The sequence below is a fragment of the Prunus dulcis genome, chromosome 4 (genome assembly GCF_902201215.1).
Source record: "Prunus dulcis chromosome 4, ALMONDv2, whole genome shotgun sequence".
Taxonomy (NCBI): Eukaryota; Viridiplantae; Streptophyta; class Magnoliopsida; order Rosales; family Rosaceae; genus Prunus; species Prunus dulcis.
Window position 1 is genome coordinate 10,988,819 of NC_047653.1, and position 23,444 is coordinate 11,012,262.

At 35.5% G+C, this 23,444-nt stretch overlaps 3 protein-coding genes across 5 annotated transcripts; 2 read left to right on the forward strand and 1 right to left on the reverse strand.

Moving 5' to 3' along the window:
• Positions 1 to 559: 559 nt before the first annotated feature.
• Positions 560 to 8,173, forward strand: LOC117625722 (GTPase-activating protein GYP1-like). 2 transcript variants are annotated; one of them, XM_034357260.1, is made up of 10 exons: positions 560 to 773; positions 1,755 to 1,911; positions 2,015 to 2,198; positions 3,284 to 3,354; positions 3,777 to 3,914; positions 4,003 to 4,094; positions 5,149 to 5,420; positions 6,490 to 6,575; positions 6,780 to 6,881; positions 7,704 to 8,173. In XM_034357260.1, exons 1-10 carry the CDS (start codon positions 661 to 663, stop codon positions 7,863 to 7,865), a joined length of 1,377 nt encoding a protein of 458 aa, XP_034213151.1. In that variant the 5' UTR covers positions 560 to 660; the 3' UTR covers positions 7,866 to 8,173. The 2 variants fall into 2 exon arrangements, with proteins under 2 accessions (XP_034213151.1, XP_034213153.1); XM_034357262.1 differs by lacking the exon at positions 3,284 to 3,354 and having other exon boundaries at positions 566 to 773; positions 3,799 to 3,914.
• Positions 8,174 to 9,641: 1,468 nt separating this feature from the next.
• Positions 9,642 to 11,480, forward strand: LOC117624478 (early nodulin-like protein 2). The gene is made up of 2 exons (XM_034355762.1): positions 9,642 to 10,069; positions 10,451 to 11,480. The coding sequence occupies exons 1-2, from the start codon at positions 9,895 to 9,897 to the stop codon at positions 11,281 to 11,283; spliced, it is 1,008 nt and encodes a 335-aa protein (XP_034211653.1). The 5' UTR covers positions 9,642 to 9,894; the 3' UTR covers positions 11,284 to 11,480.
• Positions 11,481 to 14,159: 2,679 nt separating this feature from the next.
• On the reverse strand, positions 14,160 to 22,535 carry LOC117624477. Of its 2 annotated transcripts, none has more exons than XM_034355760.1 (12): positions 22,198 to 22,535; positions 21,682 to 21,746; positions 21,108 to 21,206; positions 19,953 to 20,085; positions 19,471 to 19,530; positions 18,402 to 18,461; positions 17,377 to 17,499; positions 16,907 to 16,978; positions 16,262 to 16,399; positions 15,984 to 16,139; positions 15,342 to 15,446; positions 14,160 to 14,467 (listed from the first exon to the last, which is right to left on the reverse strand). In XM_034355760.1, the coding sequence occupies exons 1-12, from the start codon at positions 22,420 to 22,422 to the stop codon at positions 14,435 to 14,437; spliced, it is 1,269 nt and encodes a 422-aa protein (XP_034211651.1). In that variant the 5' UTR covers positions 22,423 to 22,535; the 3' UTR covers positions 14,160 to 14,434. The 2 variants fall into 2 exon arrangements, with proteins under 2 accessions (XP_034211651.1, XP_034211652.1); XM_034355761.1 differs by having other exon boundaries at positions 14,160 to 14,464; positions 22,198 to 22,478.
• Between the last annotated feature and the right edge of the window lie 909 nt (positions 22,536 to 23,444).

Consider the following 23,444-nt stretch of genomic DNA (forward strand, 5'->3'; position numbering starts at 1 on the left):
ACTTTTATTATGGGGCCAATACATCCACAACAAAACTACACATACATGGAGTTAGTCACAACTAGATATCGAACTTATCACAAATTTATATATCATCATCGCTATCCATGTAACTCGAACTAAAACCTATTACCATCAAGTGAAAGAATATACCACTAGACCAAAAATTTAGTTGGTTAAAAAAAACATTATTTGACTCGGATATCTTTTCTCACGCTTAATGAAATTCCAAATTTATTCTATATACAAAATAAAAAATATACAAGCAGCTATAGTTTGCCGCGCTCAGCTTGTTATATATCAATTGTTACAATTAATTATCAATTAAAGATTAGCATAAACTACGATAGTAAAAAACAATAAGATTCTTTAGTATTACTTTCGTTGAGTTTAACCTGCACAAATCGCCCAATTAGTTACCACCATTCCCGCCATGAAAGTGATGACTACTGAAGGGGAAAAAAAAGTGACATTGGGATAAATCAGATCAGATAGCATAGATGATACATCTTGATGAGGGGGAAAAAAAAGTTGGACTTTTTCTTATTTTTTTATATATTATTTTCCTACCTTCTGTACATGCGTACTGTAGAGAGAGAGAAGCACCAACAGGCACCGAAATAACAGAAAAAAGCAACATGGTCATTTCGTAGAGCAACCATGAACAACAAGAGCAATCAAAGCTCCGACAGAGAAGAAAATCACTCGAAGAAAGAAAATCCTATCTCAACCCTCGATTCAAGATTCAACCAAACCCTCAGAAATGTTCAAGGGTACCAATCCAGTTCCTTGCGTATATATGATTTTTGTTAATTTCTCATTTCTTATTGATATTTGCTTGTGATTTTCCTCAGATTTGAAAACCCATTCAGGAAAAGTTTCTATCTTTCCAATCAACTATTAAACTGTCACTAATTAGAATGCCGTTTCTCACTCGTTAATGGCTCCAATTCATTACATTGAGGATTTGACTTGGTCCTAACACGTAAAGTATAACTTTTGATTTTTCAAATTGTGAGAGTTGGTTGAGAAAAGGATTATGGGATTTTTTGGTTTCGATATATTAGATCAGAATCAGTGAGAAAAGTAGTGTGATTTGGGAGATCTCTGTTCTTAAATTGGATAAATTCATTCATGCTCCGTTCTTTTTGGTTGGTGGGAAAATGTGGCAACACAGAAGCAATCAGACCATTCTAATTTAGAGTGAATATGTGATTCATAGTTCTGATCTGTTGCTTCTGCTTAGTTTACTGGGCCACCGATTTTGTAAGATTGACCTCGAATTGATGTCACATACCGGAAAATTGGTGGGGATTACATTCTGACTTTTACTGGATTTATTTTCTTGATCCAAGCATTTGCTAATTTGTCTTAGATTCCTAGTGTAAAATAGTTTGGTTCATTATATGTAATAATCATAAGTATGGTGGAAATTCTGGTATATTATTGCCATTAATATTATCCAAATCTGGCAAATTGTAGATATAATTGCATTTGGTATTAAAATGCCCTTGTTGTGCTTATCAAATTGATAAGAACATTGCATTAGATTTTCTAAGCCTTCTAAGTTCTAAAAACATGACTCCTTTCCATTGTTTCATTATATAATTTTCTATCTGATATCTCTAGTGTCTGGAATCCTAGCAGTTTGTGATGAAAGCTAAATGTTGTTCTAAACAAATCAAACGTATTGTTTGTCAAATTAGTTCAATATCTTATTATTTATGTTTTGATTATATTTTTCTGATATCTAGGTTGCTCAAAGGTCGTAGTATGCCTGGTAAAGTATTACTAACCAGGAGATCAAACGTGCTAGATCATTCAAAATTACAAGAACCCTCGCTCAATTATGGAAGGAGCTTCTCATTCAATGATGCTGATACAAGTGATCACATAGCCAAGGCGTTAGAGGTTTATTTTGATATCCTTTTTGTCTAATAAATTTGAAAAGAACATACCATTTGCCATAGTTGATTGGCTGGAAATTCTACTGATACTTTTACTTCTAAAATAGGAAGAAGTTGAAAGCCTAAGCAATCCCAACAATAATGCAAATTCAAATAAGTTAAAATCATCAACTTCGAATGTTGAGAATCTTTCCAAAGGAGCTCAAAAATCCGTCATGGGAGCTAGAGCTACAGATTCTACAAGAGTTATGAAGTTCACAAAGGTCCTTTCAGGGACAACAGTCATATTAGGTATATGGACTCTCTCTTTAAACTTCCCCCCTTTCCCCTGCTTTTCTTCTCTCCCAGCACTATATTCATGAAGGTTATATAAAGGTAAAATGTTTTTTTTTTTCTCAGTATGTTCTGATGGTGCTTCGATGATTTCTTAGAATCTGTTAATATCCTCTTATTTCATTCCATCCATACAAACCCTATAGCCATACACTACAACTCCAAATGAGTTCTTGTTTTTCCCCTCAAACCATAAAAATGCATGGCCAAGCTTCCATGAACATTTTGTGCCAAAGCTTTAAAGAAGCAGCGCAATGGAGAAAAAGGGTCAATATTTTCAGCCTCCCCTTTGCACATAATACACCCATGAGGAGATAGATTAACTTTAGGTCTCTTTTGAACCACAAGTATTTACTCTACCACGAGCAATAATCTAAAGAATATTTTTACACAGTACTTTTGCCCCTCCAAATCATATGATAGGGGTTGAAAATGGGGAGAGTTGACTCATCAATCAACCTATGTAAAATAACACCTAAAATGCCCAAAGACTGAAGAGTCCAATTCTATCTGGTGTTAAAACTGCTAATGAAATCTAATGAAAAATTCTCAATCAAAGAGAGTCTTGAACGAAGCTGCAAATTTCTATAGAGATCTCCAGCTTTATGGAAAGGAGACATAAGACTTATTGGCAATTGATACATTATGAGAGTTGGGTAGTCTATAAAGACACGGAAAATTTGCACACAGGAGACTCCCTGCTATGCACGGGACCTCCCAAAACCTAATCCGTCCGCAGTCCCCAGTACTACACGGAGATAAGGAGAGAACGAAACGATACCCTGGCATATTGTTTGTTGCGTTTTAGCTTCACAATGTTGTACAGTCCTATCATCATGATTAGTGGGCATCCTTATGATGTTAAATCTAAATTTCACACTTGTTATTGTTACTGGTATGCAGAAGCATTTCATTCTGGCAGCTTAGGCCACTATTTTGATTAATCTGTTACCTCTACAAATTTCCTTTTAGCACTAATTGAGCTGTGGATATATATTTTTGTTTCCTTCTTTTTCGAATTTAGTCTTTAATTGTTTATGTAGAGAAGTTGCATGAGTTGGCTTGGAGTGGGGTACCACCATATATGCGGCCAGATGTATGGAGGCTTCTTTTGGTAAGCTCGCTGCTTCTATAATAATGACATAGAAGCTGCAAGGTCCTCCTTGTATCCCACTTTCTTTATTTACCTTGTCTTTTCCTTTTGTATTCTATATTTCTTTTCATTGCAAGTTTAAAACGTTTGATGCATGCAGTTGGGTTATGGGCGTCTAGTTCATTCAGTGGTGTCCAATGTTCAGCCCATGCTTTGAACTTGAAGTTTTATGCATGTGTTACTTCATTATATCACTTTTCGTTTTAACTTTTTTCTTTCTTGTGAATTTTTTTTTCTTCTCTATAATTGGAGTGGAAGTTCTGAAGTATGTATTTGAAGATAGCATTATGTCTTAGAAAAGGGGTTCACTTTATTTGCCTTGGATTGCCTTTATCTAGTAAACATTGTGGCTTTTTTGAATTTAAAATATGAACTGACAACAGGGATATGCACCATCTAATTCAGATAGAAGGGAGGGAGTTCTAAGAAGGAAACGCCTTGAGTATCTTGACTGTGCTTCTCAGTACTATGACATTCCGGATACTGAGCGGTCAGAAGATGAGATAAATATGCTTCGCCAGGTGTTTTAAGTGTTAAAAAAGCTCCCATCTTTCTTAGTTCTAATATGTGGCTCCTGGTTTTTACAATTACCTTTGTTGTCCTTATTAGATTGCTGTTGATTGCCCAAGAACTGTGCCAGATGTATCTTTCTTTCAGCAAGAGCAAGTCCAAAAATCCTTGGAGCGCATCCTTTACACATGGTTAATACTACATTTGCCCATATATTCTTGGTCATTGCTGGATTTAACATCGAATGTGTTCATACAAGGAAAAGAGAAATGATTGCATGAAGTGTTACTGATTGTGCTAAGTTGCATCTATTGGGTCTGCTGATTCCTAATAACAAAAGTGTAAAATCTGCAACTGATTTAAAGGTGTATGATTTATTAATCTAGGAATTCCAGTCCATTTATCTTTGTTATAGGGTTCATCTAAGGGGCTTTGGTTCATTACACATGTTGATTATCTTGAAATGACAGCATGGAACAATGATACGATTTTTTTTTTTTTCCTTCTACATTTTGTCCTGTTTAGAGATTTAGAGGTTTGCTATTACTAATCAGACATGAATAAGAATTTCTGTCTTTGCCTTATTGGTTTTCCCAAAGTAGGTCTAGCTCTGATGTCTGAGATAGTATGTCAAGTTGATAGTGAGTTGTTTAAGTTAATATGTACATGTTCTCTCTACACTATCTTTCGGTAGGTTTAATGTTCTTGACATTGTGCATTTAGAGGGCTGGCATGGGGCATGATTCTCATATTGTAATTGTCACTTAACTATACATGTTTGCTACATTTCTGCTGCTATTTAGTCATTTTAATCAGGATGTTTAAAGGGCCTAGGTTTATTTCATGGGGTTTTCATGGTAGGTCTCTATGTAGATGTGGACCAAGCAGGGAGAAATAGTGAGTAGTGACAAAAGCTCTTCTATAAGCATAACTTGCCTCAGTTATGTGACGCTTCCTTTTTCTTCCCTCTTCTTCCTCTAATTGAGAAATTTAGCCTATCAGATGCAGATAACAATTCCTGGTACCTTGATAGTGTGAATTGTTTCTATTTTATTTTCTGAGCAGTTTTTGGAGTCCAACAGTTTAGCTTCAAAAAACAAAAAAAACAAAAAAAACAAAAAACTGGTCTAGATGTAGAGTATGGTTTCAAGATGCCATCATTTTATTTTCTTTTCTTTTTCTTTAATTATTTGATTTTTATGATTAGTAGTTATGTCTTTTCAAGTTACTTCTCATGTATTTCAGGGCCATTCGACATCCTGCAAGTGGATATGTTCAGGGAATAAATGATCTTGTTACTCCCTTTCTAGTTGTTTTCTTGTCCGAATACTTAGATGGGAGTGTGGATAATTGGTCGATCTCCGATTTATCTCCTGATAAAATATCTAATATAGAGGCTGATTGCTATTGGTGCCTATCAAATTTACTAGAAGGTATGCAAGACCATTACACTTTTGCTCAGCCGGGAATCCAGAGGCTTGTGTTTAAGCTAAAGGAAGTGGTCAGGCGGATTGATGGTAACTCCCATTTTTTGCTTTTATTTTCTGCTTCTTGCACGCTTTTTACTGGATCAAGTGAATCAACCGATGCTTCTACGCTTGTATATGTACTTATAAGCTTCATTTTGGTTAATTTTGCTAGACCTATTTTGAATAGGGAAGTCTATTTTTGGCTGTCTCTTCTATTATGTGGGGGGGTGGCTGAGATGTGGGATAGAGTGAAGTTTTGGGCGGCGTTATGGGCTTCGGTTACTCCTGTTTTTAAGGATTTGGCTGTCTCTTCTATTATGCGAGATTTGTTAGCGGTTGTGAAGTGATATGTTGCTATTTTCTCTTTTCCTGGGTGGCCTTCTCGTTTGTTCTTGTCCTTCTTTCCTTTGTTTGTTTTGGTCTTGAGATTGCTGTTTTCTTTTGTTTTGCTCTTGTGGATTCCTTATCCACTTGCTTGTTTCTTTGTTTATCTCTTTTGAATTTATAAAGTTTCTATTCAATAAATAAATAAATAGGGAAGTCTACTCTGGCGTAATTTTCATTATGGAAATCTCTTTGCTTTTCTGTATGTATATTTGGACTTATACACAGCCACCAAGCGATACAAATGGCATGGCTTCACATATGGCTTTGGCCAGGCTAAAGAATGGAATGTTTTAAGCATGTAGAAACCGATCAAAGGAAGTTTATATTTGTAGTGTTAATTCAGAAACACTATAATAAAAGAAAAGAAATATGCTTCATATATTTTCCCCAAAAAGAAAATGCTTCAAATATTATAATGAAAAATCAAATAGATTGGTTGTTATATTAGGCGCACTGGGGCATTTTCAGTTTTTCTGAATCTCATGATGCAATAAAATGTTGTTGCACATCATTATAGTGAGAGTTTGTTATAAGTGAATTCTGGCGAGAGCAGTTTTTGGGGAGTTGGTTTTGTTGAAGGAAAGACCAACTTTTGCTCTTATACTCAGACTTCCATTTAATATCTTCAGACACTGGCAATACCTCATGCTCTAGGATGCATGAAACACGTCAAAGTTCTGCTATCATCTTTGATGTACGTACTCATTATTTTTTTCCTCTACTGCACTAGAACCTGTATCCAGACACGTGGAGGAGCAAGGGCTGGAATTTCTTCAATTTGCTTTCCGGTGGTTCAACTGTCTTTTAATACGCGAGGTTTGCTTCTACAGATCTCTTCTCTGTACTTGCTATAGTTTCCTCTTTGTAAAATATATTTGTGCGCAGTGCATAAAGTTGACCAACTGTAATCTTGAGGTTTACTTGAATTGTGGTAGAATAATTATAAACAGATTTGGCCTGGACCTGTGCTTTTATCATTTATTGCAAAGCTAATGGAAATTCTTTCTTTTTGCTGCTTAGATTCCTTTCCATCTCATTTCTCGTCTGTGGGATACCTATCTTGCCGAAGGAGATGCATTGCCAGATTTCCTTGTGTATATATTTGCCAGTTTTCTTTTAACGGTAAGATAGAAACTGTTACCACTGCAAACATATAGTTTCCTTGGTTTCGTTACATATTTGGATGCATTAGCTGTGAGCATGTGATAAGGAAGCGTGTACTTTTATTTATTTGTCCATTAACAAGTTCGCTGTCCAGTTGGTAAATGATGGGGGGGTCGAGAGGCTATTCTTTTCTACAGATTTGGTTATGGAAAAAAATGTCATCGTTTATGATGATTTTGACTCTTTATATAAGGTTTTAAAGACCTTTTGAATTGCATTCATGGCATGCAACACGTTCATCACTGAAATGCACTGTAGATTACTTTCCGTTTAACAGAAATGGCGGACAGAAACGCATTCTTGCTCACCAATCAAGTATCACTATGCACAAGGTAGCCTTATATATATCATTAGCTTTTTTGCTATATTTCCTGGCCCATGTTTACCAATTCTCCAGGGTTTTTCTGTACTTGTATACCTTATGGGGTGGTAACTACTTTTGGGTGGTGGTTCTATTGAGATCCTTATTGGTCCACTAATTGTTTTACTTTGTTTTTATTCTCTCAACTCCAAATTTTACCCTTGAATAAAACTACAACACTTTACCTTTTTGAATAAATTGTAGATTCATATAGAATGACTTTTGTTCCTTTGTTACTTTTCTTTTGGTCGAGTCAATTTGACAGCTGATAATCTGAAAGGCTATTTTCTGTGTTATTTGGCTATATATTCCTTTATGTTCTTGCTGTAAAGCCATGGTCTGCTTAAACTGCTCTAGATTTTTCGTTCATAACAGAATGGATGCCAATAACTTGAAATCCACTATGATTTGATATGCAGTGGTCAGATGAGCTTCTGAAGCTTGATTTCCAAGAGTTGGTTATGTTTCTTCAACACCTTCCCACTAATAACTGGACTCACCAAGAGCTGGAGATGGTGCTTTCAAGAGCTTTCATGTGGCACAGTATGTTCAAAAGCTCTCCTAGACATTTGGCCAGCTAAAAAAGGAATTTGTAATATTCATTATCTACCGTCATCTCTGAATTTTGGCTTTCTTTTTTCTATTTATAATTTTCCGTTTTGTTGTTCTTGATGTCGTTTACTACAATTTTTTTCTCATATGGTGGAGGCCCCTGGCACCTTGCCCATATTATATGTATCAGGTGTCTCTAATATTTGTATTTGCAAGCATTTCTTTGTAGATTTGCCTTTGAGCAATGGAGGAAAAGGAAAAACAGACTTTGTATTGATTTGTTCTTACTTCATTGAACGGAGCCAACGGAACCCGTAATCGAAGACATTTCTCGTAATTGTTATTAATTTTGACAACAAAGTCCGGGTACAATTTCTTTAGCCACCCATCTGAAGGTGCTGCCATGGAAGCTGATGGCTTAGCAAGTTTTTCTTTTTTGAAATATGAACATATAACTATAGGTAATTTTAGAGAGTAACAAAATTGTAAATAAAACAATTTAAAGCTACGTGGGTGGCATGAGTAGTTTATTGGGTGACAGTGCCGTTACTCTTTCTTAAAAAGAAAAGAAAGTGATGGCATGGAAGCCCAATCGAACATAGAGTGCTCTTAAGGCCCAGGTTTTAGTGGTTGAGCTGGAACAAACCAACCCTTTAACCACCTTTCTTGTTTCGGTCATTTACTTTGTGTTGAGCTGGAAAGAAGAAAATTACAAAGAAAGAAAGGGGCACTTTAAAATTTGGTTAAGAAAAGTATGATTGTATTAATAAGACAATAGCCTCAAAGAAGATTGAGAGGAGGAGGAGGGGACTCTATTTTCAAAGGAAAGTTTAAAGAGAGTTATTATTCAAACTCTAGAAAAGTCATCACGCACTCATTCCTTACATAAATATAAGATAAAAATTGCAAATGGAGGAGAGCAAGATGTCTTTTTTAAAAGTGATAATAACAATTCCCAATTTACATTACAAGTAGACAACATAGAATTAGAATTATCAACAAAGGACCCACTAGTGTAGTGGTTTGGAGCAATTGTTTCTTCGGGGAAAGTTCTTGGATTCGAGTCCTAGCATTCGTATAATGTATGTGAATTTAATATGCTATCGCCCCTCTCAATAGAAAGATCTTGAAAAAAAATTGGCAAAATATATTGTTTCTATACATAAGTATTTGTATACACATCCTTTATATAAGAAATGACAAAATAATGGAGTTTTATTGCCTCCCAATCTTATCTATTCCGTTGTTAGATTTTTAATTTAGGGCATTATTTAATTAAAAATCTACTTGATAATCTTATCTTATTGCGTTGTTAGATTTCCAATATAGGAGATATTTAATTAAAAATTTATTTAGTTGAGCTACAGTCTCGCAACATATTATGTTAGATTTTCTTGTAAGTAAATATGTTTCTTTATAGTTCAAAAAAAATGAAGAAAAAAAGTTTCTTTACAAAGTTTTACCGGAAGTGTCAAAAAAGAAAAGGAGCCTTTTTGTGGTTTTTCCTTTTTCTTTTTTCTTATTAAATAAAATCTTCAATTTAGGAGTTGAGTTTATCTATGCCACCACCACAAGAACCATGACAAATAAGGAAATCAAAATTTCTAATCCACATCACCTTTGAACCTTGATAAGCCACACCACACATGACACACGACAATAAATTCCCAATAAAACCGTTAGGTCGGTAGGATGACGCCACGTGTGAACCTTCAATATGGCAGAAAATCAACGACAGCCAATGCACGAAACGTACGTAGCTATATGATATTTGACACGCATAAAGGCTCCTGCAACGGTAAGAAAAACAAAGCCTTATGGGCAAGTCTTTATAACGCAGGCCCCTTACCAGCTTTTGTTTCCATCTTCTCTCTCTCCTTTCCCAACTTTCTTTCTCTGCGGAGATCTTCTTCTTTCTTTGGTGCTTGTGCATCTAAATCTCTATCCCTTTCACTTTCAGTGCTTATATATATATACATATATATATACATACAGGGCAACAGAAACAGTGAGGCTGATCATCTTGTTTTCTGATTTGTTTGTTTTCATTTTTCTCTCATGGAGTTTGGGAGATTTGCTTGGCCTGTGTTGCTGGTTTGCTTTGGCTTGTGTTTCTCTTCCACACAAGGAAACAGATTCTATGTTGGTGGGAAAGATGGGTGGGTCTTGAACCCCTCTGATAACTACATCCACTGGTCTGGGAGGAACAGGTTCCAGGTCAATGACACTCTATGTAAGATGCTCAAATCTCTCTCTCTCTCTCTCTCTCTCTCTCTCTCATATTTTATAGGTTCTTCGTTTTTGATCATTTTCTGAGTTTGATCCTCTTTAGATGTCTTTTTGTTCGTACTGTGCCTAGTCTAAAATTACATTTAAACTCTCAAACTGAAAACAATGTTGTTTCAGACATAAGCACAGTCAGAACAGAAAATGACACTTTGTGTTAGATGCGCAAATTTCTCGCTATTTCCTGATATCGAGCTTATGTCTAAAACGAAGACATAGTAGGACAAAAAATTTAGAACATAAATTAGAGATCCTATATTTCTGCTTAATTTTTTGGATTAGTTTGGAAATTTATAATTGTTTGTTCGAATGCATGTGACACATACAGATTTCAAGTACAAGAAAGGAACAGACTCAGTGCTTGTGGTGAACAAGGATGACTTCTTCAAGTGCAACACCAAGAACCCAATTCAGAAGCTAGATGGTGGTGACTCAGAGTTCACTTTGGATAGGTCTGGGCCATTCTACTTCATCAGTGGGCAAAATGGTAATTGTGACAAGGGCCAGAAACTCTTCATAGTTGTCTTGGCTGTTAGGCATCACAACAAACCAAACCCTCCTGTTGCTCCCACAACTCCCCCTAGCACCAGCCCTACCTCCCCATCCCCCAAATCTCCATCTCCTCAGTACCCTCATCACCCTCCTGGGACCTCACCATCACCAGCACCAGTGGCTAACCCTCCAGCCACCTCACCATCACCAGTAGTGGCTAGCCCTCCTGCCACCTCCCCATCACCAGTGGGCTATCCTCCTGCCACCTCCCCATCACCAGTGGGCTACCCTCCTGCCACCTCACCGTCACCAGTGGGCTACCCTCCTGCCACCTCACCATCACCAGTGGGATACACTCCTGCCACCTCACCATCCCCGTCAACATCAACATCTCCAGCGCTAGCGCCAGGTCCATCTTCATCCCTTACACCATTTCCTTCTCCGCCTTCACCGCCCCCCGAGGGGTCCACACCTGCCCCGTCCGCAGGCCCCACACCACCGGGAACCGTTTCGCCGCCGCCCGGGACAGCGGACTCGACGGCTCCGAGACCGGCGGGGAGTGGAGCGTCGCATAGTGTAACGGCTCCTTCGAGCGTGTTGGTGTCTTACGCCGTTGTTTTTATCAGTGTGGCTCTGATGAGCAGCTTTGTGCAGGGTGGTGCTGTTTGAAATAATAATGGAATAAATTGTGGGGTGTCTTTTTTATTTTTTTATAATGATTTATTAGGATTTCTTAGTTTTTTTATATTATCTTATTTTAGATTTTATTACATACCTTAGAACTTGAGAGGAATTTGTTTCAGGTTTATTTTTATTTATTTATTCTAGTTCAATAAAATCGTAATAATAAATTGTTATCTGAGATATAATTTTGTTTTTTATTTATTTATGAAATTTTGGTCATTTCATTGTTCATATTATCTTTAAATATATTTCTATCAGTCACTCCTTGATTGATTTGCTTGGTTATTGTAGTTTGAAAAGGACAGGAGGGGGACCGTGCGCCACATAATTAGTTAGAACTTAGAAGTGGAAAAAAGATCGTTTGGTACAATTTGTAGGAAAAAAATACATTAAATTGTAGGAGAATTATGAGAAAAAAGCGATAATATATTAAACTCATAATATAGCAGTTTAATTGTCAAATGTCATTCAAACTTCGGGTCCTTGAGTAATTCAATAGATTTTTCGCATCACATGCATAAATAGTGGTGAAGATTGAAGGATTTACGTAATGGGAGCAAAATTATAATTTGGCTTAAGTTTTACTGCCCCAATTTTCATAGTAAAGTATTACGTAAATTGTCACATCGTAGTATTTGTAGAAAATGTAGATTGCAGTGTGAACTCCATTTGGGCTCTCGGCTTTTTTATGAATCTAACAGGCACCGCATGACTTGTCGCGTCTTCTTGACGTGTGCTTCTTCCATGCTTCAATGGCCACGGTAGAATTTACATGACCAGTTAAAAATAGCTAGTTTTTATTTTTTTTTCATAGGGTGGTAACTCTTGGGGATAAAATAAGGGGTCGGGGTGAAAATTTTGGTAGGCAGAAGGTTGAAATGCATGTGCATTAGTCTTATCGCTATTGGGAAGGTTAAATTGCGTGAATTAAAATTGTAAAATTGGGAATTAAACAGAGTTTTACTATTTATAGTCTTATTTTTTTTTTTATTTTTTTAATATTATATATAAGCGATATTTTATTTTAATTTAATATAAACTACGATCAGTAGTCTCAAATTTGAGTATGTGTGCGTGCAAAAAAAACCCCATGTCGTTCAAGTTTGACTGAGGAGACAGATGGAGAAAAGACTTTGGGGCAATGAACACAGTTACACACATATCTTTCAATTCCAATTAGATGGGTGGGTTTAATTGCAAGGCACCTCCTCAGACAAGCGAAATAGACCCAGGGACTTTTCTGTTCTCTAACCAGGGGGACTTTTCTTATTGGCCACGTGGCTGGCTGTGGATGTCTTCAGACTCCAGAACCTCAAACATTGACTGGAAGCTTCGCTCATCTCTTCACTCAAAATTGACATGCCATATACTTTTCCTTCTCGTATTATCGTTATCTTTTTTTAATTTGACACCCTTTCTTCCACGAAATTGAAGCTTGACAAGACACTAGTGAATTGTGCAAATTTATGTTATGATAATGTTATAAATTGAAAGGGAATTCGAACTCGGGTGCATAGTGAGGAACATATCTACTCTAATAAACTTGATTAGCATAATGTCTATATCAAATAACGTCTTCTTTAAATATATAATTTAGAAATATAAACATTCTAGATTATCTTTTTGCTATGAAAAAAACATGCATTATCATAAACTTGCAAGGCTTTCATTTTCACGGAAATAGTGATAAAATTTGTGATAGTGAGATCAAAGCGTGATTCATTTGCTTTTGCAATGTGTCGGCAAGAACTAAGAAGATATGTGGTAGGTGTTTTATTAAATGCTTTTTTACCAAGAGACCAAAGAGGTAGGCAATATGTCCATGGTCTATCTACAGAGGTGGCAACCAATGACATCTTTGTCAATGCACGACACCTGGGAGGCTCAGACAAAGTGATCAAATGAGTGATAGGAAACGCTGCGCACTTCAACAACGTTAATTAAAGCTTCAAATAATTATATATAAGAAAATATGTATTCGATAGAGCTTAATTTGTCTCCTTGTTGAATGGTGTAACACGTGTTCTTAAGTTGTCAACTAATATATATGTTGTCATTAAACAAATATTAAGGGCAAGCAGCAATCATCTTTGTAACCACAAATTAACACTTTGAGTTAGATAATTTTATATTAACAATCAATTTACAAAACCCCATTTTGATATACATCTTTAGCACATTCATGACAGTTCAAACTTGAAAGAGGTCTTGGGTTCGATCCACAAATCCCCACTTCTTTGTTGGATGAGGTTTCGTCTATGTGTTCGTTTCGAGCGAGGTAACTCATTGCCACATATAAACCTAAATCTTAAACACGAAATCATATAGCCAATTTGGTTTTCTTTCCTTTGTTACCTGCATGATCGACTGTATTGTCAAATCAAAGTTTGGCTCCAAGCAAGTCCAAGATCTCGTGGTCTATGATGTTAGGACGAAACTTGATGTGTTTCATTAGCTTATACCTTAAGGCAAATCGGATTGAACACGGAAAATAATATCTATCAAGTTATGAGCTTTCAAGAGAAATTTGAAATGAAAGCCTTGGCCTAAAAGAAACTACGAAAAGTAAATAAGCCTAACACACACACAGTACATGTGGACACACCGACTCTGATCTTGACCCTACCTTATCTTGCTCTGCCTACACACTCTCTTCTAATTGGTCTTTTTAGGTTTTGTTTACATATGTGAAGCCTAGCTCAACCATGTAATACTGTTTTCTTTTTTTTCCTGTTCTTTTTATATGAAAATCCATCTAATTGCTATGCCCTTCAAGCTATTGCATATGAGCTTCCTTGGTCCCATATCTGATCCTTCCATCTTCTTTCTAGAGGAATCCTTTTTTAATGGTTGGAATTCTATTTGGATTTCAACTCTTTCTCCTCTATAAATTTCGGAATGCATTGTCAATTTGACATCAAAAACTTGTCATTTGCTCCTCATTTACATCACTATTGTCCCAAATTGCCTCAAAAATGGAGGAAGTTAAGCTGAGAGTTATAAGGGAAATTAATTACTAAAATAAGCAATACACACCGGATGGAACGATGCAGTGTAGCCAAAAAATCATACATAATGAAAAGAGCTCAAGGCAGTCCATGGTGCTTTCTGGGTTCAAAATTTTTGGAAACTATCATCAAAAGAACCACCATCTCCGTTGTCGCGTCTTCTGCAACAATTATAGGCGTCAAACACAAAAGAGTTACAGCATTGTTTGATATAAGGTGAAACCTCAATTGTTAAGAAACAAGATTTCACAGATAAGGGGCTAAAACAGCATGATAATTTTCACAACACCAACAATGTGTTGAAAGTGAAAAATGTGGTCCTAAGGTTCAGCACCTTTGAACTAAGGTGTTTACAAAAGCTTTTTTGTAGAAAGCACTTTCTTGAATTTTCATAGAAACCAAAGTAGGGTTCAAACAATATCTTAGAACTTTCATTATACAGTACAATACAAATTGTAAAGCGTACCACTAGAGTAATTAATCGAGGCAAAATAGCTGTTCACCAGTATTTAAACAGACTAAATTTGGAGCTCTCGACTGGACACTCAATCATAAAGAGAAGCCTAAATCAAGCTTTGGAATCCACTGAAACCGCTGTCCGAATAACACGAATATTGGACGTACAGACCTTTCTAAAACGTAGTTTACAATTTCAATACTACATGTCTAGTCAAATGTAACCCTTTTATTAAAATTCAAAGTCCAAGTTGATGTTTATTTTCAGAGTTGGATTTTAGGGTATGTGGAGTGAGATGGGAATTTAAGACACAAGTACAAGAGAAGGCAGCCTTATATACATAGACCAAATATCTTAACAGTGATGAGCAAATACTGCAATAGCAAGAAGTTGAGCACTATGAGAAACGACAAATAGGAAAAACGTAAATATTTTTTGAAAGGGTATAGGACTAGGATTATCTTTCCTTTTTTGGTCAATAGGATTCATCAAATAACCATGATTAGAAAATTAGATTTGGGATAAATTAATGCTCAACAAGAGTTAATAAAAAAAGTGAAAGGGGAAAAGTGGTAAACCTTCTGATTCTGATCTTGTGATGGTAATATAATAGGCTGAGAGAGGATCCCACTGTCAATGTTCTGCATGTATGGACGTACCTTCTCCTCCAACATCTCATTCAACTAAGCATCAAAATGGATAAATAATTTCATTGCACTTACTAATTAAAATATAAAAATATGTTCATAGCTAAAATAACTACAGTAGTAGATGGCAATCGTAATCTGAAAAGTCAATCTCCATGGAAATTACAGGCAGTATATGGGATGGCAAGTTCATTCTTTTGATGAGAAGGAGAGCAAGTTAACACAACAGTTTTTGGGTTGATAGAAAACAAAATGGGAAGGAAGTAAGTTTCCAAATGTAAGAACGATATCTGCACGTCAGTTTTTGGGAACTACAAGCTGGAATAAGGAATAAGTTACTTGTATGACCAAAATATTGTTGTTGCATGCCTCATACAAAATTTTGTCCTTCTTTTGGGGAACTCTGTCCAATTAACTCACCATCTTCATGGTGTCCAAATAGCATTACTCTATCAGATTGCTATATTGATAAATTATTTTTGCTTCATTTCCTATGGATTTCTTAAGTTCATTAAGGAAGAAAAAGGGGAAACAAGTTCATTTTCATAACTACATAAACTTGTAAGTACTAACCCTTTGTTGGCGCCATCTATTCTCCCACTGTGAATCCAAAATTTTATCAGCAATTTCTCTTTGAGCATTTAGAAGAACAGTCATTTCATAGAACTTTTCAGGATTTTTGAGATCCTCCTTGCTCCAAGAAGATGCATTCAATGGAAGGTCCAGTTCCTGCCAATGCTCTACAGTGAGTTCGTAATTATCCAAAATAAGCGTGAACATCTTCCTTATCTTTCTCTCTGATACATTCAAAGAATAAAAACTAGTCTATTGATTGAAGATAGATTACGTACACCCCAATTTTGTGGCCTTGGTGGAGGATCAAGCTTCATGACTTCTGCTTCAAGTGCTTTCTTGGCTTTATAGTAAGGGATATTTTTTACAATAACAGGATCTTCCCTGGCTCGAGCAGGATCTATGGAGATCAAGGCCTATCAATAATAAGCAAATTCATATTAAAGATCTTTCTCTAGAAACATATTACAGGAAATTGCAGAAACTATGAGCTCTTAATATGTATAAGAGCTTAATCATCAACATATGAATCCAGCTTTCGAACAATGGAAAAAGTAAGAAGCAGATAGTGATGAGATATTGCCTTTAGTAAGAAGATATTATACAAGAGACTAATCATTTTCATATGGTATTAAGAGCTGAAGCTTAAATTAAGAGAAAAAATCTTCTTAAGAAAAAAATTAAAAAAGGAAAGAGGAGTTCATAAAAAGAGCCCAAAGGCCAATAGAAGAGACCGAAACTTGTTTTCTCATAAATCTTTAAGATATGAAGTTTTCTTTCCAACAAACTTTTCAATTGGACCATGATAACATTTTCAGCGCTTGAGCAGTGTCTTTGTTTCCAAACAATAAAGAATACAGAAAAACCAAGCTCGTTAACGGAATGTTTCATAATAACTGATTATTATGCGCAAATTTTCTTACTTCCTGCAAGTTCTCCCAGCCAGGTTTCCGCTTGGCCACCACATCACGAAGTTGATCATACCGCATAGACTCCTAATCCAAGAAGAATCAAAAAACAAGGGAACAGATGAATAGATAACTATAGTAAGGCACTAATGCAATCTTCCCTTAATGAACTATTGTAAAATATAATAAATGTCAATGTGAAATGGGATATTGAGATCAGGTAATAAGGATATGTAGGTTTTTTTTTAAGAAGAAAAAAAAAAACATATTTTTCACCAAACCAAGGTAAAGCTCACATTTTTCTTATGTTGTTATAGTATCTTCAAATTATAGCATGGAAATATTGCCATCACAATATGATAACAACATAAAAATAAGGTGGTGTATACTATTTGAAATACAGTATTTATTTATTTTTAATAGAATTCTGTTTTGCATTTGAGAAGGTGTTCCGAATTGAAATACAGTATTTATGAATTGTCAACCTTGTATTGCCACCAAATTTTCTTCTTGACATCATCATCAAAGTCGAATCCACCCGCAACTTGAGGCAAGGTAAACAGCCAAAATGCAGCGATGCTGGGATCTTTCATGCTGTGAACTATATGCTGAACCAGTTAACAAGATTGTTAATAGGAAATCAGATAAGAACAAGATATCAAAACTGATATCTAACATTAGTTCTATTCATTGTATATATATGCATAAAAAGGCAAATTAAGCTCCCAAGTTTGAATCCCCCCTTCCCGATTGATAAAAGAACACCAATTAAAATACATAAACATGTTCAAAACAAAATGTGCGGTCTAGAAAGAAAACAAACAATATTAACTGGAAGATTACAAACACATCTGTCTTTGATTAAAATCACTTCCCCAATTTGTGATGATATCTATTTTCTTAATATTTCTAAGAGTCTTTAGCAGCTATATAATCATGCTTGATGATATGGCTCTAAGTCCTTGATACTGCCTTGACTGGGACCATTATTCTTAATATTTTTTTGCCCCTTCAAAGATCCAATATGAGATTGACTATCTTCATCCACAAAGAAACCTTTCTAGCAATGCTACCCTACAACAGTCACCAAATTTGACTCTTTTAACAGATTAAATCTTTAACCCAGTTACGCTGGTCAAAGCAATGTTTACCACTGCAGCCAGAGAGCCTATAGTTAAAAAAGGTTTCACTCTATTAACTGTAGTCAGAGTCATCAAGATAGAATTAAGGAAAATGAGGATAGAGAATTTCAATGCTGAGAATAGATAAATTCATATCGTGTTCATCATTGGACCCTTTGTTGGGTTGCAGAAGGGAAAAGGCCCAATTTCTTTTAAGAACATGAGGAAGAAGTCTTGGTCTTTCAGAGAGAGCTAGGGGAGTAATGGGGGCAAATTGCTTCATGGCATCCTAATTTTAGATAGGAGCTTGTTATAAAATACTCTCGCTAGTAATTATACTTATCAAAACAACAATATTCAGATGGCACAGGACAAGAATTGGTACTGGCCTCATAGGGGTAGTCCATCTTCCTCAAAACATTGTAGGCTTTCCACGGAGGCTCCATGATCTGCAAGGAAAAATAAAAAGAAATGACCTTATAAGGATGGAAACATTATAAAGAATGAATTGATGAAATAAGAGAACATGATAATATAATACCACAAATTCTTTCAACTCAACTGTAAAAACAAACAAGAATTTATTAATACTTTATAGAAACTCTGAAATACATATGAGGATGATATGTCCTTAAATTTAATGGGAAGAAAACAAAGGAGTCAATCAACCTTCAACCAAACAGGATCATAATGGAAGACCCAAAAAAAGTGGAAACCGTTCAAACTCTTTAAAAATGGAAGCAGAGAAACTAAAAAGGCAGTTTTATATCCAGCATTTCGCTCAAAAAATTTACATGATTCTAACTAATATCAATAATCATAAACTTTGAAGGCAGTCCAGTTTGCAACTATGCATGATCATGATCCAACTTGGGAGAAATTTGCTCAACCAAGTCAGAATCAAACTCAATATATGGATAGAAGTTGTTTTCAACACATGGGTATTGTATGAGTAATATAAATGACAGATTAAAGTTGTGAAGGGCCGCCCTCCTGTTGATTACTCATCTTTGTTTACAAAAGTAACATAGCTAATAGCGTTTTGACATAATCAGCTGCCAAAAACAGTATATACATATTTCATAAATATAGCATGTTCTTCATCCATAACCAGTTAAATGGATATGGGCTCAAGTATCAGCTGTCGTATAAAAATTCCTTCTGAATGTTTAACACAAGTTTGCTTGAAATAACACGCTTCCCTTATGTAACATATTAAATCGAACTCCAAATATTCTAACAGTAAATAATTTAATGTACAGAGAACTGTGAAAGTAATTGGAAACCATCAATAGCTGAGTTCTAGACTTAGGAAACAAGAGATGAATTCACATCCTATTGTTGAATCATGCATCTCACCAAAAGTGAAGATCAAGTTGGAGCATTCAGAATTTCAGATTAATGCAATATTATAGCAACATAATTTTCAAGCACTAGAAAAATCCCAAAATGGCTCACATCATCTGCAGAGATTCTGACTTGTAATTTGTCCTTGCATTCATGACAGCCCATCACACCCTGCAATACAATAAACTATCGTGTCAAGTATGATGCTGCAAAATGCAGAAAATGACTGGAGGGAAGTAGGAAAATATGCAGAAATAAGCGTATACTACTGTCACTTTTATTTTATTTTTTTAAAGACATCGGTAATTTTTAGGTTGGGTTCCCAACTTCTGAATCGCATAAGAAGAGTTGCACGGTTCCACAATTACAACAGAAGAAGAGAGAAAAGTCTCGTAGTGGCTCTCTCTCTCTCCCCCCCCCTCTCCTCTCTCTCTCTCATACCACTCTTAACATAGGAGGACATTTATGAGTGCAGATCTTCAGTTTGTGAGATGGTAACCCTCATAGTTGGGATAAAATTACTGATTTTGAGTTTGAAATAGTAGGAAAATGCATGTAACTAAGTCAACTGTACTTCAGACCAAAAGGTTTACCGTGCCATCACAGGTCGGGCAGTCTTTAGATGGTAATGGCGCATTAAGATTTATGGAGGATGGAAGGTGAACCAACTCAGCCCGATTATCAGCAATGGCATCTGCAATACATTCAGCTGTTGCCTTCTCTCCACTGATGAGGATTCATATGAAAAATAAACATGATAAAATAGCATATTGGTATGGTTGGATAAAGGATTCATTGCATTGGTGAGGCTGATGATGATAATATTAATAGCCATAACATACCAAAACATACTGCACCATAAATGTCTGAAACTGTAGTAACAAGGAGAAACAGTGCAGAATAACTATATTTAGTTTCAGAAACCACATTGCAACACATTTCTTTCTAAAATGCTAGTAACCTCCACTTCTAGTCAAATAAAAGAGTCCTTTTCAATAAATTCTGGAAATCTAATAACTTCCAGCAATCAAATGAATTCCCATTTTTTAGAATGAAAGCCATAGTTTGGTTTGAAGGAATATACTATGCGGCCCATAAGAAGCTCTTGATGATGGAGTCATATTTTCTTATCAAAGTTCACAGTCTCAATGCAGATTTTGGCAGGAGACATTATTGCCCATTTGTGGGACTTGCTACACATGCTATTCAAACATTATACCAGAACTTAGAATTCTTTCAATCATATATTTGGGTAGTTAAGACTTCAATAAGTTCGTATAATACTAATAGAATTTGAATCATGTATCCTTAACTTTTATCTTCACATGTTGTTTTGGGTAAATTGATATATTATATTTTCATGTGCTCCAAACTAAAGCAAACGCCACAGTTTATTACAATACCCAATCAATCAAACCCCTACAGTGATTACAATACAGGATTGCATACACAGCAGAGCTCTTAAAGATGCCAATTATGACAGTACATTACTAGAAGAATTCTCATATAGGCAGATTTTATTAGCCATCTGTCTACGCAAAAGTGAAAAATTCCCCGAAAAATAAGTGATAAACTGTTCAAGATACAGCAGATACTTAAAAATCAAAGCCCTACATACTTGGCAAATCTCCCTCCTTTTTTTTCTTTAAAATCTTTTCACTTTGTAATAAATAAAAGCATCTTGTGACTCATAGAGTTACCATGTTTTTCATATTTTGGAATTAATATCTAGTTGGAGAGAAGTCTACCTTTTCAAGGTGTAATTTTTCACTTGGTAGTGCACCCTCCCTGATCCTCTACACATGGTACACCGCAATGCCTGCCAACCATTGCAGGTTCCACAGTTCCTGCACTTCAAGACTGCAATTAAGAAATCATCCAATTCCTATAAACTATGAACCTGGTAATATCATCAAGTTCACCAAGGAAAACATTCACAACTAAGATTCTTTTAAACCTAATTTGGCAGCTTAGAGATCAACCAGGAATACTACCATGGTTTTGAAAAATTACACAAAATGCTATACATTTTTGCGTACAAATTACTTCCGAATGAATAGAGTGGAAAGTACAGCGTCATCTTTATACATTATGCAAATAATAGTTTTCTTTTACTAGAGAGTTTAGCATGTTATTTTGTTAGATGATCAATCTACAGACGCGCATATATATATATATATATATATATATATGCATATTTACATGTATATACTGCAAAACCATAAACTATTACAGTGTACGATGCTACAATATCAAACGGAGTATATGAACATAATGAAAGATAAGGACCGCCTTGAAAATTGAAAGGATAATGAAAAATACCTCTGACATATCACCTTCTTTCCCAGCTCTAATGCTATGTCATAAGTCCCTAGGGTAGCAACTGCCTGAAATCAACCCATGAACAAGACCAAAAGAGAATAAAGCACTTAGAATATGCAAGTTCCCAAGAGTAGTAGCACCTCATAACCTACTTCACTGAACTACAAATATAATTCAGCAGGCCAATATAATTATATAGTCACCAATTTATACTACATTCATTGCCACAAAAATCCACACAAACCCCAATAACCAATGAACAAAAATCATCGCCCCGATTAACCAAATGACACAAACCACACAAAACTTCAGTTAACTTCTCAGAATTGCATACCAAAATCCATTCTTTAACCCAAAACTAAGAAAACACCACTAACCCATTTACAGAGACCTAGTAACACATGGCACGGAATGAAAATTTCCAGTAATAAGTTAAAAGAGCAACTAAATTCTCAAACTTTGCAACAGACAGATAAATTCCCACATGATAAAAGTTCGTGTTTTACAAAAACTCACAAAGATTGACATGTAAGAGAGCTTGGAAACCAACTCGGGCAAACCAAACCCGCGTGGAGCAGAGCCAGCAATGTCAATGGCAAGAGTGAAAGGAGAGAGAACAAGCTTAACAGGGAACTCGAAAATGTCAATGAGCTGTTGTCCATATCGAGCTGTGAAGATCTTGTATTGAAAATCAGCAAATTTCTTCAGGTTCTTCAGTAGACGGTCCCTTCCTGTTGACATGGTGGGAAGAGCGAGAGACAGAAAGAGAGTGATTGCTCTTGTAATTGCAGAGGTGGTTTTTTGGTTGGATAATGTACTTAAAAAGGGAGTGGGATGTTATCTTGGATATGTATAATCAGATGCACAGCAATATTAGTCTCCATGACCAAACACTCCACTTTCATTTTTTTGATTTTTTTTTTCTTTTGGGGTGGGATGTTTGAAAATATCACTGTAAATTTAACTTTTTAATAAATTTATAGGTTAGGAACCAAAATCTAAAAAGCCTTTTAATGTTAAGGAATAATAATCTTTACACATAGTCTCTCCAAAAAAAAAAAATATTTACATATTGATGTTATATTTAGGTATATCTAAAAGGAGTGACAATTTTTGACATGAGAAACTCAAAAATCAACTTAAAATTGTATTCTTAAATAATAATAAAAAACCAATAAAAGATTAGTGCAGTAGTATATTTTATTAACGTTACTATTTGAACCAAAGATCTTTGAAATGATTAATAATAATTTGTGTATCGAATCAATATACCTAATATATGGAATCGAGTCTAATTTTCTTGTTATTAAATCTTATGTGCTCTTGATTTCTCCTTAGTTGTGTGACATGTAACACACAACTTAATAGGAGTTTAATTCTGTTAACTCTCTTTTAGTTTTTTTTTCAATTAAAAGAATTAAAATATATTAGTACACAGGTTTGCACGCCTTTTCATCTTCATTCCCTGCATCTTCAACCCCTACATCTTCTCCATTGTGCAAAACTCAGCCCCTGCATCTTTTGCCCTATGCAAAACTCAACCCCTGCATCTATTTGACTCATTGGCCCCTGGTTCATCAGGTAAGCGAGGCTCTGCTTCATAATATTTTTTTTTCCCCTTTTTGGCTGTTGGTATTGGAGCCATCGCACAAGAAACTTTTAAACAATTAATTTGCAACAATCATAATTCCCTTTTCTTTTCTTTTTTCCAGAACAAGAGATGGAAAAAATTTGATTCACTAGTTTAATTTTATGGCAGAGAC

Coding starts and splice junctions, on each gene's coding strand:
- LOC117624478 (XM_034355762.1), top strand. CDS start 9,895: ATGGAGTTTGGGAGATTTGCTTGGCCTGTGTTGCTGGTTTGCTTTGGC. Junction 10,070..10,450: donor CCAGGTCAATGACACTCTAT/GTAAGATGCTCA, acceptor TGACACATACAG/ATTTCAAGTACAAGAAAGGA.
- LOC117625722 (XM_034357260.1), top strand. CDS start 661: ATGAACAACAAGAGCAATCAAAGCTCCGACAGAGAAGAAAATCACTCG. Junction 1,912..2,014: donor ACATAGCCAAGGCGTTAGAG/GTTTATTTTGAT, acceptor CTTCTAAAATAG/GAAGAAGTTGAAAGCCTAAG. Junction 6,882..7,703: donor TTGCCAGTTTTCTTTTAACG/GTAAGATAGAAA, acceptor TTTGATATGCAG/TGGTCAGATGAGCTTCTGAA.
- LOC117624477 (XM_034355760.1), bottom strand. CDS start 22,422: ATGTCAACAGGAAGGGACCGTCTACTGAAGAACCTGAAGAAATTTGCT. Junction 21,207..21,681: donor AAGAAGGTGATATGTCAGAG/GTATTTTTCATT, acceptor CTTGAAGTGCAG/GAACTGTGGAACCTGCAATG. Junction 14,468..15,341: donor CACAAGATCAGAATCAGAAG/GTTTACCACTTT, acceptor TAATTGTTGCAG/AAGACGCGACAACGGAGATG.